This window comes from Neovison vison, chromosome 7 (genome assembly GCF_020171115.1).
Source record: "Neovison vison isolate M4711 chromosome 7, ASM_NN_V1, whole genome shotgun sequence".
In the NCBI taxonomy this organism is placed as follows: domain Eukaryota; kingdom Metazoa; phylum Chordata; class Mammalia; order Carnivora; family Mustelidae; genus Neogale; species Neogale vison.
In genome coordinates, this window is record NC_058097.1 from 191,215,673 (window position 1) to 191,236,185 (window position 20,513).

The window sequence follows — 20,513 nt, forward strand, 5'->3', positions numbered from 1 at the left end:
CTGCCCACTTGTGCTGTCTCTCTCTTTCTCTGTCTCTCTCTGTAAAAAAAAAAAAAATCAGGAAATTATAAAGAACAAAAAAATACCATCTATATTGTTATTTGTAATAATATAAGAAGATGAGAGAGTTGATAGAGTTTTGTGCTTGTTTTTGCCTTCTGTAAAACTAGAAAAAATAAGGCACTTCATGAATATTTATTCATTAGGTAAAGATGTCTTTATTGAGGATGAGTGTGACTTTCTTTTCAGGGAAGTCGCTTGTCGCTTAAACTGAATTGATGGAGAAGATGAGTAATGTGACAGAATTCATCCTCCTGGGCTTGACTCAAAATGTGGACCTTCAGAAATTCTCATTTGTTGTATTTTTAATTGTCTACTTGGTCACCTTGGGAGGCAACTTACTCATCATGATCACCATCAGCACCAACAGGGCCCTGGAAACTCCCATGTACTTCTTCCTGTGTTACTTATCTCTTATAGATGGCTGCTGTTCTACCTCCATGACCCCTAAAATGCTTGCTGACACTCTTACTGTGAGAAAAATAATCTCTTTTAGGGGATGTATGACTCAAGTCTTTGCTGAGCATTTTTTTGGTGCTGCTGAGATTATCCTTCTTACTGTGATGGCCTATGACCGCTATGTGGCCATCTGCAAACCCTTGCACTATACAACCATCATGAGTCAACAGGTGTGTAGCCTCCTTGTGGGAGTGGCCTGGGCTGGAGCTTTTGTCCATGCAACCATTCAGCTCTTCTTCACAGTCTGGCTGCCCTTCTGTGGCCCCAATGTCATAGATCATTTCATGTGTGACTTAAATCCTTTGTTGAAACTCGTCTGCATGGACACTCATATCCTTGGTCTCTTTGTTGCTGCCAATAGTGGGTTCATCTGTTTGTTAAACTTCCTCCTTTTGGTGGTCTCCTATGTAGTCATTTTGCACTCCTTAAGGACCTATAGCTTGGAGGGGAGGCATAAAGCCCTCTCTACCTGTGTCTCTCACATCACCGTGGTAATATTATTCTTTGTGCCCTGCATATTTGTGTATCTACGTCCAGTGATCACCTTTTCCATTGATAAAGCTGTGGCTGTGTTTTATACCATGATAACTCCCATGTTAAACCCTTTAATCTATACCTTGAGAAATTCAGAGGTGAAAAATGCTATAAAGAAGCTCTGGATCAAAAGTTGACTTCAGTGGAGAAATAATCACAATGGCGATTTGTGATAAAATGGCTTTATCTTTTAAACGGGAAAGAGAAAATATAATTTGTATGGTTCAGGGCCAACCGAACACTATAAGTAAAAGTATTTTGATGTTGGCATATAAATTCTCTGAGGAAAGGCCCTGGCAGGAAATTATCATTTAAAAATATCCCCTTTAGATTATTTATTGCCCATTTAGTTGGCAAACTTTGATTACTTTCAGAATCAGTTGGAATTCTTATTAAAATGCACATTTCCAGGATACAGGCTCTAGAGATTTTAATTCAGTGGGACTGTTCCTGGATTGGCATATTTGCATTTTAAACAAATTATGCAGATGTTTCTAAGCAGGTGATGTATACATACACTAAGAGCAATATTGCTTTAGATTATGTTTGCTTCATTGGCCTATTAACAGATCACCTTGTTAAAGCATTTCCTGGGAAGTATCTTCCATAGCAGATGCTATGAGCCTCATGAAACTCAATTCTTTATAAGTCATGCAATGCAAGATCTCTGCCTTTGCCAAAAATGTAGTATTCTGTGAAGGTATAAAAGCTTTCTGTATCCTTTATCTTCACTTTCTATACTTTTGAATCTTTTGCTACATCTGGTCTGATTCTCTCTTTTCCTCTTTTACATCCAAAGAGAAGGTCTATTATTCTTGCTGGATTATTTGGACCAAAATTCATTGCTGTTGTAATAGTAACTAGTCATTTACATTGGGAACATTCTTTCCATGATTTTGCTATGTAAAGGAGATTTTATATGCACATTTGGAAGAATGGGTTTAGTATATTAAAATCATTAAGAGAATAGTTCTAAGTAAGATAGTTCTGAGATCAAAACTTAGTTTTGCCACATACAGTGTGAATTTTAGCTAATCATAAATTCTTTGAGTTAAAGGATTGTGTTAGAGATATTATCAGGATTAATAAATAATTCTTGTGAATCTCTTATTACCAATAAATTCTTGATAACTGTTAGCTATTATGAAATTTATTACTGGAATCTCTATAATATTACAGAATTACTTAGTCTATTTTTAAGCATTAGAATGGATAATGCATAGTTTCTTTATACCTTCTTTGAGGAATAATACTTGGAGCTCACTGGCCTTATAAAATTCTTGGGGGCTGGAATGTTTCCCAACATCCTTTGCCATTACTTTCCCACAATCTCCTGTTTTTCTCATTTCCATTGTCCTTATGCTTCCTAGGCCTTGGGGTGGTCCATTTATGGGTATGATTTTCTTCTGACAAGTCTGAATTGAAGAGCCAAAGAAGTCATTTTATTATGGACCTGAGGTCAACAATAGCAGGCAACTGCTATATGAACGGAATTAAGTGAGATATTTGTTTAGAGAAGGTGGTGTGTTAGTGCAATGTTATTTTACCTTTCTATAACATTTTTTTATTTGTAAAAATGGTAACAAAAATAATACCTATTTCATAATATTTTGGGATATTTACGTAGGCTTATATATGTTAAGTGCTTATGAAAGTTCCTGGCACATAGTATACATTAAAAAAGTATATTTAGCACCTGGGTGGCTCAGTGGGTTAAGCCTCTGCCTTCAGCTCAGGTCATGATCTCAGGGTTCTGGGATCGAGTCCCGCAGTGGGCTCTCTAGTTGGCAGGGAGCCTGCTTCCTCCTCTCTCTCTCTGCTTGCCTCTCTGCCTACTTGTGATCTCTCTCTGTCAAATAAATAAAATCTTTTAAAAAAAAGTATATTTAAAAGGGAAAAAATCCTCGTGTTGGCCCTACTCTTAATATGGACAGATTTTTGCTTATATCTCTTGAACTTGCAAGACCCTTATAATGTCTGGGTCAGGACCTCTATGGATCTTGCCTTGGTCCCTGTTTTTTAGGTGAAAATGACATCTCCTTGTATGACCAATACTATGTTAGATAACGTTTCCCTTGAACTTTACATAAGAGTGTTACTGACTTTTAGGTTATCATTCAGCCTCTGAAAGTTAGTGCTAGTGGCAGTTTTGGGTGACGTGGAGTAAACAGAATTAGTAGTGAATTCTGTCTTATTAGGTTTTTGTTACATGTGAATTTCATCAACTCTCAGGATTTTATTTTAACCTTAGTTCACATGGACAGTGAAATGGTAATACGTTTTTCATACTATAGTTTTAAGCATTAGATGAGACATTGTATCTGAAATATCCAGGGCAATGCTTGTCACTCGGTTACTTAATAAATGTCATTGTCTTTGTTGCTCCCTCACTAATTAGTTTGTGTTGTATTTCTATCTGACTTAAAAAAAAACCCTCTGATTTATACACGTTATTCAGCTCCATGTAGATATTTCTGTTAAGAGATCATGAGGCACTTCAAAATTCTGAGAGTAAAGCCTGCAGAATTACACAAGATGGATGAGATTCACTCTAAAAAATTCACCTTAAAAATGTGAATGTCTCCAAAGTTACAATTAGGTTAAGAAAGATACCAAAATTTAATACACTTTTTATGACAAATAAAAATCTGTAGTGCAAAAATTAGTAATTATAGTAAAAGTGATTCCCTACTTATTACAATTTGGCTGATGCTACAAAGGCAAGTTACTGTTTAATCCCCTAAGATCTCTATGAAAGAGGTGATGTTATTTCTGCTTTCTAGAAGAACTGAAGTGTGGAAAATTTCAATAATTTATGGTAGGTCACACTAGAAAATGCCCAAGATGGGATTTAGAACTTGCACTCTTAAACACTGTGATGTACTTCAAAGCACTGACAGATGACATAACATTTTCTAGTGGAGGGAAATAGGCAATAAGCAAGTTAACATATATAAAAATGTTACATTTAAGGAGAAAAGTGCTTAAAAATTGAAGGATGTGATATGATAGTGAATCAGAAGGCAGGGTCCCTCTCCAAGCTTTGAGTTCAAGAAAGACCTCAAAGCAAGAATTTATAGTGTTTATCTGTATTTAGGCGTGAAAGTGAGCGGAAAGGTCACAAGTAAAACCATTAGAGAGGAGTTTCTGTATGCAGGAAGAGGAGTTCTATCTGACATGGGTGAGTGCCATTAACTACTCTCTTCTGACTTGGAGATCACCTTAACCTTACAATTATTTTAGTGATAATTAAAATGAAGATGAAGTGAGGTGAGCCTTGGTGGCTCGACGGTTAAGCATCTGCCCTCGGATCAGGTCATGATCCCAGGGTCCTGGGATCGAATCTCATGTCGGACTCTGTTCAGCGGGGAGCCTGCTTCTTCCTTTCCCTCTACCTCTTCCCTCTTGCTTGTTCTCTCTCTCTCACTCTCCTCACAAGCTCTCCCTCTTTCAAATAAATAAATAAATAAAATCATTTAAAAAATCAGGATAAGTGAAATAAAACATCTGTACTCAAGCAGTGACCTTTCCCCAGAACTTGCGTGTGCTTTTGGCAGATGCTTTCTTTGGCGGACTTGGTATAGTCAATGACATTGATCTCCACTTTGCCTCTTCATAGCTTCTTTATTTTCTGCAATTTTTTCCCATGTGAAAGCATTTGCTTAAATGGTACATTTATGTACAGTTGTCCCACTCAAGCACATCTCTTTGACCCTATCATTTTATTTTCTCCCCTTTTCACTAGTTCCTGCTGCAATGGTCTCATTTTTGCCTTTAGGCCTTTGAACTAGTTCTTTATTCCCCAGTGATCTTCCTCTAGACATTCCTATGCCTGGGTCATTATCCCCACTCAGTCCGCAACTCAACTGCACCTCATTAGAGGTCTTCTTTAACCACCATGTAAAGCCACTCTCTATCTCCCTGAGTTATTTTGTCACATCACTCACAATTTCTCTATAGCATCTTCACCATCTGATTATCTGATTTACTCATTTATTCTCTCTCTCTTCCAATTAGAATGTAAGTTCCATGAAACAAGATGCATTGGCTGTTTTGTTCACTACTGTATTTCCAGCAACTAGAGTAGATTTGACACATAGTAAATACTTCCTACATGCTTACTGAATAAAAGGCCACCATCTCCACTTAACTCCCTTAAGAATAAATGCATTTTTAAACGGTACCCTTGTTAACTGGGAGCTCCTGAAATTGGTGACTTTTCATTCTTGGTGATAAATTGAAATGGAGAATTTTACATCAGTTAGTAGATCAGCTGGGGTTCTTAGCTAATGATGCAGAATCTCTGTAGCTAACTTAAGTAGAAGGGATATATAATATGCAATTAAATAACTTATGGCTATTTGGAAGAGTGGGAATCACAGATTCTAGGCTGAGCTATCAGGAAGTACTCGTAGAAGCACAGCTGACTGGACTGGCATGCTAAGGTAGCTACTGCCTGTCCCGTAATCAGGATCAGCCAGCCCTGTGATGGTACACACATTACTGACCTGAGAGCCACTCTGATGCTTGGAACCATCTAGCCCTAGATAACTGACTTCCAATCCAAGACTTGCACACATACTGTTGGTTGACAGAACCCATCACATGCCTGCACCAAAGTGGCAGGGTGACAGGGAAAGCAAATGAGGTTCTTTGGATTTTACATTGGAAAGTGGATAATATTTTGGAAACTAACATGTGCAGGATGCTTATAAGAGATATTTGGGCAGCCACATACTCTGGATGTGCACAGTGGAAGATGGGAGGTCACAAAATGGATTTCATTTCTCCCATAGTTTTTAATTTCCACAGAATTTAAGGATGTCCCAGTCTCTGTCCTACATCTAGGGGGAAGAGCAGAAATAAAGGACCACAAGGAAGCTGAGAGCAGGAAAATTGTTGATACCATACAGTTATTCATATCATTTATTTTTCCCAAATAGGGGCTGTGCTTAATTGTGGTTAGTGCTGAAGTAGAAACACAAATGGACAGCATGGTCTTTCACCTTGTTCGTTAGTATAGTGTAGCATTTGATGCAGTGGCACTTCCCAAATATCTCTTCTGCCTTAACTTTGAGCTGTTTATTAGGAGGAAGATTTCCTCAATAAGAAACAAAATGCTTGTCTTACTTTAGTGACCCTAATCCTTTAAAAAATCACCCCCAAATATATTGTGTACTACCATGCATCAAGCACTTTGCATACATTATATCATCCAGTCATTATAATTCCCAGAAGTACATACTATTCTCTTAAAGCTAAAAAATGAGGCTTAGAGATATTTAAAATAAGGTTCTCAAAGTTATGCTATTATAATTAAGAAGACTAATTAATCCTGGTCAACTCTCCCCAACATATTTGGGATTCTGTTTAAAATCCACAATGGCTAAGTTCAAAATGGTACACTCATTCCATCTTGCCTCATATCTCTGTCTGTTTGGACCTTGGCACTTAATGCAGGTCCCCAGGCCGTCCAGCTTACCCACATGCACTTACATGCTTCCTCTTACTGGACACACATCACCTTAAAAAACTAATAAACTTTATTTTTAGGAATGTTTTCAGCTTCTTGTTATTTGAGAAGAAAGTACAGAGAGTTCCTGTATAATCCTTGTTCCCACACATGCAAATTTCTCCCACTATGAACCTCTCATATGACAGGGGTACATTTATTACAACTGATGGACTTATATGGAAACATTACTATCACACAAAGTCCATACTTTGCATTAGGGTTCTCTCCTGGTGCTGTACCTTCTATGGGTTTGGACACATGTATTATGACCTGTACCCACCAGTAGTATCATAAAGAGTAGTTTCATGGCCCTAAAAATGCTCTGTGCATTGCCTGTTCATCCTTCCCTCTCTCCTAACTCCTTGATAGCCACTGATATTTTCACTGTCTCCATAGTTTTCCACATTTCCATAGTTTCCACAATTTCATGTCATTGAAATCATTCAGTATGTAGCCTTTTGAGATTGGCTTCTTTCATTTAGTAATACACATTTGAGTTTCATCTATGTCTTTTCCTGACTTAATAGCTCATTCTTTTAGAGCTGAATAATATTTATTGTCTGAATGTACCACAGCTTGTTTATCCACTCATCTACCAAAGGGTGTCTTGGTTGCTTTCATGTTTTGACAATTATGAATAAAGTTGCTAGAAACATCCAGGTATAGATTTTTTTTCTTCTCAACTTGATTAAAATATAATTGACATATAATATTTTATAAGTTTAACATGTACAATGAGATTTGTTATACATACATATTGTGAAATTATTACCACAAAAAGTTAAGTTAAAACATTGGTCACCTCACATAATTACTTTTTTTGAGTGAGAATGTTTAAGATCTACTCTCAAATATATAACACAATATTGTTAACTATGTTACCATACTAATTATTAGATACCCTGACTTTATTCATCTTAAGCTGGAAGTTTATAGTTTTTGATCAACATCTTCCCCTTTCCCTATTTCCAGGTCCTGGCAACCAATGTTCTACTCTGGTTCTGAGTTTGACTTTTCTTCTTCACTTTTGAGGGATAATACACAGAGCACAGAAATTTTGGTTGGTGTTTGTTTTTTCTCTCAACACTAAATACTTCACTCCATCCACTTCTTTCCTCCGTGGTTTCTGAGGAAAAGCTGTATATAATCCTTGCCTCTGCTCTTTGTGGTGGTCCCAAACTACTGCTAGTGATGATGTTGTCCAGGAATGCCTGTGGCACTCACCTGGGCCCATATTACTTGTAGTAATTCCCCACAGACATTTCCCCTGCTGAGGTGTTGTGGCTAGAGCGGCTCTTGTGGTTCTTATTATGATTGCAGGATACACTTGACTGCAGTAGAAATGATCAGGGAACTTCAAAGTATGATTTATTTTGCACTAGTCCCAGAGGGTGCATGGCATATCTGAGTGCCACACCGCAGGTTGCAAGTAAAGAGAGCAGGAGAGCACAGACCTGGTCCTCTGCCTTTATTAGGGTCTGGAGGTGGTGGGGAGGTAGTTAGGGTTTCGTGGGTTCAGTCTTTATTGGCTAAAGTATAAGAGTGGGAATTAGAGCATGGAAAAGGAGAAGCAGGGTCATTCAAGTGGTCATTTATTGAAGTTACCCAGGGCTTTCTGAAAGAGGGAACTTCATGAATGGAGGTGACTTAATTCCTTATCCTGTTGCTTTGCTAGTAGCTGTGTCATAAGCTGGCAATATGTTTATTCACGACGGATGCCTTTTGAAGTGGATGCTTTGGCAATCAAAAACTTAATGTCAAGCACTTACACTACAAGAGCTTAATGTCAGATACTCACCCTTCTACAGGTAAGAACTTTTTTCCTCTGGCTGCTTTCATGATTTGAAAATTTATTTTGATTTTCTGAAGTTTGATTATGACATACATCTATATGGTGTTTTGTTTGTTTGACATTCATCTTATGAGGTATTCTCTGAGCTTCCAGAGACTTGGGTTCAACATTAATTTTGGGGAAAATTCTCAGTCATATTGCTTCAAATACTGCTTCTGTTCTTTTCACTTTTTTCTTCTTTTCTTGGTATTCCCATTACATGTATGTTACCCCTTGGATAGTTGTCCCACCTTTTTTGCATAATTTGTTCTGGTTTCTTTTTCTGGGACTGTATAGTTCAGCAGTAATTCTTGTCCAACTTCTCCGTAATGTAATAGGTCTGAAAGTATCTTTACATACAGATGCTCTTTTAAATTTTTTAAATTTGGGGGAAAATCATAGTGAATAAAATAAAGCAAGAGTCAGTCTTGGACATACTCCCAATTGTATGACTCGATGATATATCTGGTTAGAAGGTGAAAAATGACCTGTCATACTTATCTTTACTGGGGATAAGACACTGTTCTCTTCAGGACTGTTACAACTCTTTCAGGAGGAGATTTCATGAATGTCCTCTCAAGATCTCAGTCCAATTAGTTTTGCCATACTAACAGAATAAAATGGCTCCAAAATGTGGATGGTGATTTTTCTTTTTTGAGAGTACTAAAAATAAGTTCATTTCTAGGGAACAATTTCCCTTTTGAAAGAGCCTGTTATTGACTTCTTGTGTTACATAGGTTTGCCTGCCTTGATAAATTACCCTAATATTTTTATAATAATTATATTATCATATAATTTATTATTATTACTAATTAATAATAATGTGGAATATTTGGTTTTTCTGTTTGCATCATGGAATTTCTTTTAAATAGATCTACAATAAATAATAACAATTTTCTGATGTACTTACAGGCCTCTGTGTAGAAAATGGACATACATAGTCATGTGAAGCCAAAAATATTCGTAAGGACTAATGAAGATTTTTGTCCTTGGTAGTGACACCAAATGGAAGAGACATTGCCAGGTCTTTATTAGTTAGTTAAAAAGTCCTCTTGCTGAGTGTGAACAAGCCTTCAAAAAGTAAGCCATGGAGGGGTAATAGTGGAAGCCAGGTTTTTCAATTGTGTGAATTATTTTATTATGCAGGAAATTCTTATAAACAAATAAATTCTTATAAACCTGATTTTAAGAGATTATGCTGAGTGAAATAAGTCAAGCAGAGAGAGTCAATTATCATATGGTTTGTGGAGCATAACAAATAGCATGGAGGACAAGGGGAGTTAGAGAGGAGTAGGGAATTTGGGTAAATTGGAAGGGGAGGTGAACCATGAGAGACTATGGACTCTGAAAAACAGTCTGAGGGGTTTGAAGTGGCGGGGGGGGTGGGAGGTTGGGGTACCAGGTGGTGGGTATTATAGAGGGCACGGCTTTCATGGAGCACTGGGTGTGGTGAAAAAATAATGAATAATGTTTTTCTGAAAATAAATAAATTGGAAAAAAATAAAATTTAAAAAAAACCTGATTTTATAAGAATTGAAAAGTTGAAAGGTTCTTTGGAATCACAGGAGATCTGAAGTCAATTGACATTAGTTTTTAATTCCATCTCTGTCACTGAAGGGTGTATGACTTTGAGAAAATTAAGTATTTTAAGCCCATTTCTTCAACTATAAAATGGGGATGAAAATACTTGCTACTGTAAAGATAAAATGTGGTACATTAAATGTGATTCTATATAAATGTGCATATATAAATTTAGATATATATATGTATAGGTGTGTATATATTATAAACACACACATAGTGTGTATTTTGTACACATATAATGTGATGAAAAATATTTTGTACCATATAATGAGATGGAGGTCATTTAGGAAGGAATAGGTTTATTGTGGAAAATGAAAAGATTATCTTAATAAATAATTAATTGATACCTATTTGGAAATGTCAGTTATGTAATTGTATACAGAGAGCCATTCATAAATTGTTCTCCCACTTTGCATGTGTAAGTTACCTTAAGTGATTCTTCACTTAGGAATTACACTTTATGTATGACTTTTACATGGTGCATCTTTCATGGAATTTCCTTTCTGTCCTCTCTTTTTCTCTCATGTCTCCTTCAAAACTCAGCTAAAGCACTGAGTGTTATGTAAAAATGAATCTTGGAATACTATACCAAAAACTAATGATACACTGTATGGTGGCTAACGTAATACAATTAAAAAAAAAATAAACTCAACTCAAGTACTGCTTTCTCTGGAAGCCTTCCCAGATCCGATGTTGATTTATATATTCTGGCACAGAGAACCCTTAGTCTACATGAATGTACTTACAGTGACTGTTAAACTGGTATGTAATGATCTGTCCCCTATATAGGAAATCACCGAGAGGAAGAAACCATGTTGTGTTCAACTGGGTGATTCAGTTATGACAGGTTTGGCATAAATAGATTTTCCATGTGCATTGTTTATTGAATAAATAAAAAATTAAGTTTATAATATGTTAAACAACATTTCCCCCCCCTTTTTTTTTTTAAAGGGAAGCTGTTTCTGATAACTTAAATCAGCACCTATAAGGAATAGAGAGAGCCAAGGAATGGAACCAAAGAACAATGTTACCGACTTTGTCCTCTTGGGCCTCACACAGAATCCAAAGGAGCAGAAAGTACTTTTTGTTATGTTCTTGCTCTTCTACATTTTGACCATGGTGGGCAACCTGCTCATTGTGGTGACTGTTTCTTTCAGTAAGACCCTGGGATCACCTATGTACTTTTTTCTTGCTAGCTTATCATTTATGGATGTCATTTATTCCTCCTCTATTTCTCCTGAACTGATTTCAAGTTTGTTCCTTGGGGAAAATATCATATCCTTCCAATCTTGTATGACTCAGCTATTTACAGAGCACTTTTTTGGTGGCTCAGAGGTCTTTCTTCTGCTGGTGATGGCCTATGACCGCTATGTGGCCATCTGCAAGCCCTTGCATTACTTGGTGATCATGAGGCAGTGGGTGTGTGTTGTGCTGCTGGTAGTGTCCTGGGTGGGAGGTTTTCTGCATTCAGTAATTCAAGTTAGCACTATTTATAGACTCCCATTTTGTGGTCCCAATGTCATTGATCATTTTTTCTGTGACATGTACCCCTTATTGAAACTGGTCTGTACTGACACATATGTCATTGGCCTCTTAGTTGCAGCCAATGGAGGGCTGATCTGCAGTATTGTGTTTGTGCTCTTGCTCATCTCTTACGGTGTCATCTTGCACTCTCTAAAGAATCTTAGTTCAGAAGGGAGGCGGAAAGCCCTCCAGACCTGTGGTTCTCACATCACTGTGGTGGTCTTTTTCTTTGTTCCATGTATTTTCATGTATGTAAGACCTGCTAAGACCTTCCCCATTGACAAATCATTGAGTGTGTTTTATACAGTCATAACTCCCATGCTGAACCCACTGATCTACACCCTGAGAAATTCTGAGATGACAAATGCTATGAAGAAGCTCTGGGGAAGAAATATCATATCTTGTAGTAAATGATCATATCTTCCACCACAAAGAGAGTCATTTGGCATTAGGGTTCATTTCCTTAGAATGCAGAGGTCTTCTTATATCTGATTCTGACTCTCCTTTCTTCAAAGAATTTCTGATAATTATGATTAAAGGATGGACTAGATGACTGTACTATAATAAGCTTTCTTCCCTGCTGGAATATAAGGTCTATAATGTCTTCTGTATCACTTCACTTAGAATGGAGTAATGCCTTCATAGCAAGGAATCCATAACTAGGTAATGCATTACTGAGGAAATTTTTATAAGATTGCACTAAATTTTTTTAAAAGATTTTATTTATTTATTTGACAGACAAAGATAATAAGCAGGCAGAGAGGCAGGCAGAGAGAGAGAGGGGGAAGCAGGCTCTCTGCTGAGCAGAGAGCCCCACGTGGGGCTCGATCCCAGGACCCTGAGATCAAGTTCTGAGCTGAAGGCAGAGGCTTAACCCACTGAGCCACCCAGGTGCCCTTTTAATTATATTCTTGTCATTTAGTCATTTTATTACACTATTTAAAATATTCAGTCATGGATGGAATGTCCTCCTTGTTAAATTTCAGTTACCTTATATAAGAAAAGTTGAAGTGTAATAGCTAATAATAGCAAAAATGAGAATCTTAGAAAATAAGATAAGGTGTAGCATAAATTTCTTACTTATTTCTCAGCATGGTCTCTAGTTCTCTTCCCTAGGGACAGTCACTTCATCAGTTTCTTAAAATTTGTCAGGTAATAATCTTTTACAAATGCCTGTACATTTAATTATACGTATGTGTATTTTTTCTGTGTATGTAAATGTTTTCTTTTACTATGTAACATCTTTTAAAATATTTCTTTATTAGTTTATTTAAGTTCAATTAATTAACATATAGTATGTCATCAGTTTCAGATGGAGAGTTCAGTTATTCATCAATCGCATATTATACCCAGTGCTCATTACATCTTGCCCTGCTTGTTGCTTATGCAACATCTGCTTTTAAATACACTTTTAATTTTATGATTTTTTAATATACTTTTTATTTTTGTTTTTAATTGAAATTTACTTGCCATACTGTCTTAGGTTCAAGTAATATAGTGCTCTGACAATTATACAGATGACAAAATGCTCACCGTGATAAGCTTAGTCACCATCTGTCACCATACAAAGGTATTAGGACAGCATTTATTATATTTCTTATGCTGCACTATACCGTTTGGCTTGAATATTTTATAACTGGAAGTTTGTACCTCTTAATCACCTTCACCTATTTTGCTGGTCCCCTCAGCACCTCCCCTTTTCCAGTCATCAGTTTGTTCTCTGTATTTGAGTCTGTTTTTGTTTCTATTTTTTTTATTTCAGATTTTCGGTAGAAGTGAAATCATCTGCAACATCGAAGACATTCCATACCATTCAATACAGATCTAAATCTAGTTTTTTTTATACTTGGTAATACTGCCATATAAATATATACTGAAATTAATGTATGCATTTCTCTTTGGATCGTTCCTAAACTTTCAGTATGACAAACAATTTTGCAATACATATATATTTTTGAATATGTGCAAAGATGAGTTCCTAGGAGTACAGTTGTTGCTATATGTATTTGAGTCAATCAATGGTCACATAGTTAAATCTCATTGTTCACACTTATTGCCAAACTGCCATCCTTGAGGTGATACTTACAGCTACATTGCTGCAACTGAGAGTCCTTCTATCCACATTCTCAACAACGTGTGCCTATAAATACTTAAGGCATAGAACAATCTGATTAGAAATATTTTGTTTCATTTTTATGCTTTAATAAAAATCCTTTTCTTTAAAATCCTTCTCATATAATTGTTTGAACAATCTGATTAAAATTATTTTATTTCATTTTTATATCCTTTTTTTCAAAATCCTTTTAGTGTAATTGAGTTTGAGCACCTTGTCATATATTTAGCACGATTTGTATTTTTTTTCCTGTGGATCATCTATTAAAGCTTATTTCATTCAATTGTTGACCTTTCCCATGCTGATTTTTATGAGTCATTTGTGTACTAAAGAAATGATCCTTTTTACTGTTGTATATATAATTATTATTTTTCTGACTTGTGATATTTTAACTTTTTTTATACTAGGTATATGTGATATTTTTAACTTCCGTATACTACTTTTTTTTTATTATGTTCAGTTAGCCAACATGTAGCACATTATTAGTTTTTGATATAGTGTTCAGTGATTCATGAGTTTTGTATAACACTAGTGCTCATCACAACATATGCCCTCCTTAATACCCATCACTGGGGTACCTCACCCCCCCCAACCTTTCTGTAACTGTCAGTTTGTTTCCCAGAGTCCAAAGTCTATATTTTGTCTTACATTTTACATTTAATGTTTTTTTTTGCTTTGTATTTTGCTTAAAAATACTTTCCTTACTTCTTTCATGCCAAAATACTCTTCAGCTATTTCTAGCACTTAATTTTTAAGTACTTCTTTTGGTCTTATATTAAAATTGTTGATTCATTGGGAATTTATTGTGATAAAGGGATTAACTGGGGATTGAATTTTTTTTCTAATTTTTAGTTGTTCTTTTAAATAGTTGTATAATTATCTTTTTACCATTGACCTGAAATCCTATTATATTCTAATGTCCCATTGGTATTTGGATCCAATTTAGGACTATTCTGTTTTATTGATGTCTTTATTCAAGTCCCAGTTGAGATACAATATATGTTTCATATATATAACACATATTGATATGTGATGAGCCTAGTGGTGTCTCTTTTCTGTTCTTTTTCAGATTTATAATTAGTCTTGCATATTTTTGGGTCAAATTCAAGTTTAAAATAATAAGTTTATATGTAAATAAGATAAATGTTTAACATTAAAAATGTTAAAAAAAGTTAAAAAAAGTTGAACATGGTTTAGTTACATAACAAAGGCAGTTATTATGTTTAGGATGTTTCAGTTTAAGATTAATTTAAGAAGAGTTTATAGCTTTCCAGTACTGAGACTGTTATCCATGAGCAGGTCTTTTCATTTAACAAGTCACCTTTCATGACCTTGGGTACTGCTTCCATTTTCTTCCTATATGAGTTATGCCTTCTAGATATCTCCTGTTTTTCATCCATGACCCTGAAATGCTGTTTGGCACTTTTGCTACAATAAAAACCTTCTCTTTCAGGAAGTGTGTGATTGACATCTTTGCTGACTATCCATGTGGCCATCTGCAAACACATGTACTATGTAATCATTCCAAGTGACAGGGATAGGGCTGTTTCTTTGGGGAGACATGTCCTAGAAGCTTTGTCCTTGCAACCATTCAGGTCCTCCTCACAGTGTGGCTGCATTGTGTGCAGCTCCATTGTCATACACCATTCATGCATGATGTAAACCCTTGGTTGAAACTCATTTGTATGGACACTCATACCCTTGGTCTCTTTGTTGATGTCAACAGTGGGTTCATCTGCCTGTGAAAATTTTCCTCTTGATGGTCTCCTAGGTGGTCACCGTATGCTCACTAAGTACCTGTAGCTTGGAGTGGAGACATAAAGCCGTGTCCACCTGTGTCTCTCACATCACTGTGGTGGTCTTAGTATTGTGTCCTGAATATTTATATATTTGCACCCAGTCACCATCTTCTCCACTGATAAAGCTGTGGCTGTGTAATATAGCATGGTAACTCCTTTGTTAAACTTAAACCTGAAAACTCAGAAATTTGGAGGTGAAAAATGTCATGAGGAAGATCTAGGGTAAAAATGGTAAGTTTAAGAGATATCCATAACTTTATAAGATAAATTTGTCTCTTAAATGGAACAGAGAAAAGGTAATTTCTATGTTACAGAGGCACATGAACACTATTTGTCCGAAGTATATTTATTTTAGCATATAGACACTGGGAGGAAGGGTCAGGGACAAATTATTTATCATTGTAAAAATACCCTATTTTAGATACATGTATTGTTGAATTGACTGTCAAAGTTTAATATACTGAGAGAATTAGAGTTCTCATAAAATCCAGATTGTCAGGATACAGCTCTGGAGATTTTAATTTACCAGTTTTGTTGTTGGAGGACATATTTACTTTTGGAAAAATTACTCAGGTGTCTCTGAAGCCAGTAATCTTTGCATATACTTTAGCTATTATGCTATAGTTTGTGTTCACATCATGAACCTATCAGTGAGATCAACTTTTTTTGTGGTACTCTAAAATTTTTTTTTCCCATTTTGTTTATGTATTTTTGAAATTCCAGCTAATTAACATTTAGTGTTATATTAGTTTCAGGTGTACACTGTAGTGGTTCAACAATTCTAGGCAATACTAAGTGCTCATCACAATAAGTGTATTATGGATTTCCTTCATCTATTTCACCCATCACCCCACCCACCTCCTCTTTGGTAACCACCAATTCTCTATATTTAAGAGTCTGTTTTGTTTATCTCTTTTTCCCCCATTGCTCATTTGTTTTCTTTCATAAATTCCACATGGGTGAAATCATATGGTACTTGTCTTTCTCTGACTGACTTATTTCATTTAGCATTATAACCTCTAGATCCATCTGTGTTGTTTCAAATGGCAAGATTTCATTCTTTTTTATGGCTGAATAATATTCCATTGTATATATATACCACTTCTTTATCCACTCATCAATCAATGGACAGTTCCATAATATGGGTATTGTAAATAATGTTGCAAAAAACCTAGGGGTGCATTTATCTTTCCACACTAGTGTTTTTGTTGGGGTGTCTGGGTGGCTCAATCAAGTTACCCATCTAACTTTGGCTCAGGTCATGATGCAGGGTCCTGGGATCTAGCCTTGGGTCAGGTTCTCTGGTGCAGGGATCCTGCTTCTCCCCCTCTCCTAGCTCATGCTCTCTCTTATTATCTCTCCCTCTCTCAAATAAATAAAGAACTAAATAAATCTTCAAAAAATTTTGTTTTCATATTATTTGGGTGAATCCTCAGTAGTGGGAGTACTAGATCATATGACAATTCTATTTTCAATTGTTTAAAGAGCTTCCATGCTATTTTCCACTGTGGTCGCACCAGTTTGCATTCTCACCAACAGTTCTCTTTTCTTCACATCCTTGCCAACACTTGTTATTTCTTGTGTTTTGATTTTAGCCATTCTGACAGGTGTGAGGTGATATCTCACTGTATTTTTGATTTGGATTTCCCTGATGATGAGTGATGTTAACCATCTTTCCATCTGTTTGTTGGCCATCTTTATGTCTTCTTTGGAGAAATATCTGTTCATGCTTTTTGCTTATTTTCAGTTGGATTATTTGTGTGTGTGGTTTTTTTTTTGGCATTAAGTTGTATAAGTTCTTTATGTATTTTCGATACTAACCCATTATTAGATATGTCATTTGCAAATATCTTTTCTCATTCCTAAGTTGTCTTTTAGTTTTGTTCATTATTTTCTTCATTGTGCAGATTTTTATTTCGATGTAATACCAGTAGTTTATTTATGGTTTTCTTTCTTTTGCCTCAGGATGGTCGGGTTTTAGAATATAGGTGAAATTTGGTGGGGTGAGTTCTGGAGCTGTCAGTCAAGAAAGAAATCTTGAGATGTCTCTGGTGCAAAAAGGCGGTTTTATTAAAACATGTGGACAGGACCCATAGGGAGAAAAATCTGCCCAGGGTTTGTGAGCTGTGGCTGATTATGTACTTGGGAGTTGGGGGAGGTAAGGAAAAAGGTGGTTTCAAAAGGATTTTTGTATGTTAAAGAAGACTCACAGGATACCAGAGGCCTTGTGAAATTAAAGTTGTTTTCCCTTCTAGTAAGGCATTAACAGTAAAAGAGTTGGGAGCTTCCTGGAGGAACAAAAATTTCACTTCACCTGCTTCAAGTTTCTGTCAATGGGCTGCAGATTATGAGGACCTTTAATTGTATTTACATTCACTTCTTGAAGCTATACTGTTGATAGAAATGTTTCGTTCCTGTAAATTGCTAAGATTTTTGTAAACTTAGGGAGACTCATGTCTTGCAGGATTGTATTGCAAACTCTATAAATTATTTTGTTTTTCCTTTAGGGCAGCCAGGAATGCCTGAGGACTGTCACATATATCCCATGGAGTGGTGGGCTGTGGACTGTCAGCTTCTGCCTGTCCTCAGTTAGTCTTCTGCTCCCTCATCAAGGAGACATATCTAGAAAAATGTAACTGTGGCTAGTGCCGTAGACAGTATTGCCATTGCTCTGTTTTAAGGTTTTTACATTTTCAGGTTTCACATTTAGGCCTTTAATCTATTTTGAGTTTATTTTTGTGTATAGTGTAAGAAAGTGGTCCAGTTTCATTCTTTTGCATGTAGCTGCTGTCCAGTTTTCCCAGTGCCATTTGTTGAAGAGACTGTTTTTTCCTCACAACATATTCTTACCTACTTTCTTGTAGATTAACTTCCAATAATCATGAGTTTATTTCTGGGTTCTCTATTCTGTCTATTGAACTATGTGTCTAATTTTGTGCCAGTAACATACTGTTCTCATTGCTACAGCTTTGTAGTATATCTTCATAGCTGGGATTGTGATACCTCATAATTTACATCCTTTTATTTTGCGAATTCCTTGACTGATTTTTATAGATATTTCATTTACTGCTTATCGAAGTTATCTTAGTTTTTAAGTTTAGCTTTTAAATTGTGGTAAACTATATGTGGCAAAGGTACAGTTTTAGCCATTTGTACGTTCATAGTTCAGGGGCATTAAGTTACTTCACTATGTTATAATAACATAACCACCATGTGTTTTTGGTACTTTTTCATTTTCCCAAACTGAAACCAGACACCCATTAAATACTAATTGCCATTCCCTCTCCCTGAGGCCTAGGCAACCACTGTTCTACATATGATCTGTGAATTTGATATGCTAAGTACATCGTGTAAGTAGGAACAGACAGTGCCTGTCTTTTTGTGACTGCCTTATTTCACTTAGCAGAATCTATTATAGGTTAGTATGTTTTGTTGTGTGTCAGAATTTCCTTCATATTTCAGGGCTTAATAGTATTCCACTGTGTGTGTACACCTCATTTTATTTATACAGTTACCTGCGAGTAAATGCTTTGGTTGCTTCTTCTTATTGGCTATTGTGAATACTGCCATGAAAATGAGTGTAGAAATATTTGATTGAATTCCTAATTTCCATTACTTTGGGACTATACCTAGAAGTGAAATTGCTAGATCATGCAATAATTCTTTAAGTGTTTGAGAACTACCATAACATTTTCCATAGAGCAATATCATTTGACATTCCAAACAGTAATGCACAATTATTCAGGTTTTCCACATTCTCTCCTACATTTATGTGTGTTTGTGTGTTCTTTAATAGTTATCTGTGTTGGTCTGAAGTGATATTTCATTATGATTTTAAAATCCGTTTTCTAATGATTAATGATACTGAGATCTTTTCTTGTGCCCACAGGCCATTTATATATTTTCTTCTGAGAAATGTCTATGCAAGTTCTTTGTTTTAATCTAGTTCTTTATTTCATTATATTTTTAATTTTATTTATTTATTTATTTTTCTTTAAAGTTTTTTATTTATTTGAGAGAGAGAGAGAGCTCACACAAACTAAGGGAAAAGGCAGAGCAAGAAGCAGACTCACCGCTGAGCAGGGAGCCTGATGCAGGGCTCAATCCCAAAAGCCTGGGACCAAGACCTGAGCCAAGCCTAAGGCAGATGCTCAACCAACTGAATCACCCCCCCCCAGGTGCCCTTCATTGTGTTTTAAGATGCAGAAATTCCTTATGTACTCTAGATATTAATACCTTATCAAATATATTATTTGAAAATATTTTCTTCACTTTTATGTGTTGTTTCACATTGTTGGTGGTGTTGCTTGATGCACAAAAGTTCTTAATATTGATAAAGTACAATTTATCTATTTCTTTTTGTCTGTGTTTTTGGAATCATTGCCAAATCCAAGGTCATAGTTTTTCTTCTATGTGTTCTTGTAAGAGTTTTATAGTTTTAGCTAGATTTTAGATCTTGATCCATATTGAGTTAATTTTTGCATATGATATGCATTAAGGGTTCAATTTCATTCCTGTCTATACGGCTATCCAGTTTCACAGCACCATTTTTTGAACCACCTGTCTCTACCCCATGACTACTCTTGATATCTTTGTTGAAAATCATTGAATACATATGCAAAGGTTTATTTCTAGGCTCTGAATTGTGTTCCATTACTATGTCTGTTTTTATGTCAGTATCACACTCTTTTGATTACCATAGCTTTGTAGTAAGTTTTAGATCCAGGAAGTTTTCCAGCTTTGTTCTTTTTTTTCCCTCTTTTTCTTTCCAATATTATTTTCTCTGTTTGTGTTCCTTGACATTCCATGTGAGTTTTTGGATGGATTTTTCTATTTCTCAAAGAACATTTCTTTTTTGATAGGGAGTTTATAGGGATTACATTGAATCTATAGATCAGATTAGGTAGCATTGACATCTTAATGGCATTAACTATATCAGTCCATGAAAGTCTTTCCATTTATTTGTACCTTTCAGATTATCTTTCAGCAACATTTTATAGTTTTGCACTGAAGAAGACTTTTGCCTCCTTACTTATGTTTTTTCTTAAATATTTATTATTTTTGATGTTGTCGTAAAAGGAATTGTTTTCCTAA

General features: G+C 35.7%; 2 protein-coding genes across 2 annotated transcripts; both read left to right on the top strand.

Moving 5' to 3' along the window:
• The first annotated feature begins 278 nt into the window (after positions 1–278).
• On the top strand, positions 279–1,190 carry LOC122913614 (olfactory receptor 4C12-like). The gene has a single exon (XM_044260276.1). It carries the CDS (start codon positions 279–281, stop codon positions 1,188–1,190), a length of 912 nt encoding a protein of 303 aa, XP_044116211.1.
• A 9,795-nt stretch (positions 1,191–10,985) lies between these two features.
• On the top strand, positions 10,986–11,921 carry LOC122914333 (olfactory receptor 4A47). The gene has a single exon (XM_044260965.1). The coding sequence runs from the start codon at positions 10,992–10,994 to the stop codon at positions 11,919–11,921; it is 930 nt and encodes a 309-aa protein (XP_044116900.1). The 5' UTR covers positions 10,986–10,991.
• The last annotated feature ends 8,592 nt before the right edge of the window (positions 11,922–20,513 follow it).

Coding starts and splice junctions, on each gene's coding strand:
- LOC122913614 (XM_044260276.1), top strand. CDS start 279: ATGGAGAAGATGAGTAATGTGACAGAATTCATCCTCCTGGGCTTGACT.
- LOC122914333 (XM_044260965.1), top strand. CDS start 10,992: ATGGAACCAAAGAACAATGTTACCGACTTTGTCCTCTTGGGCCTCACA.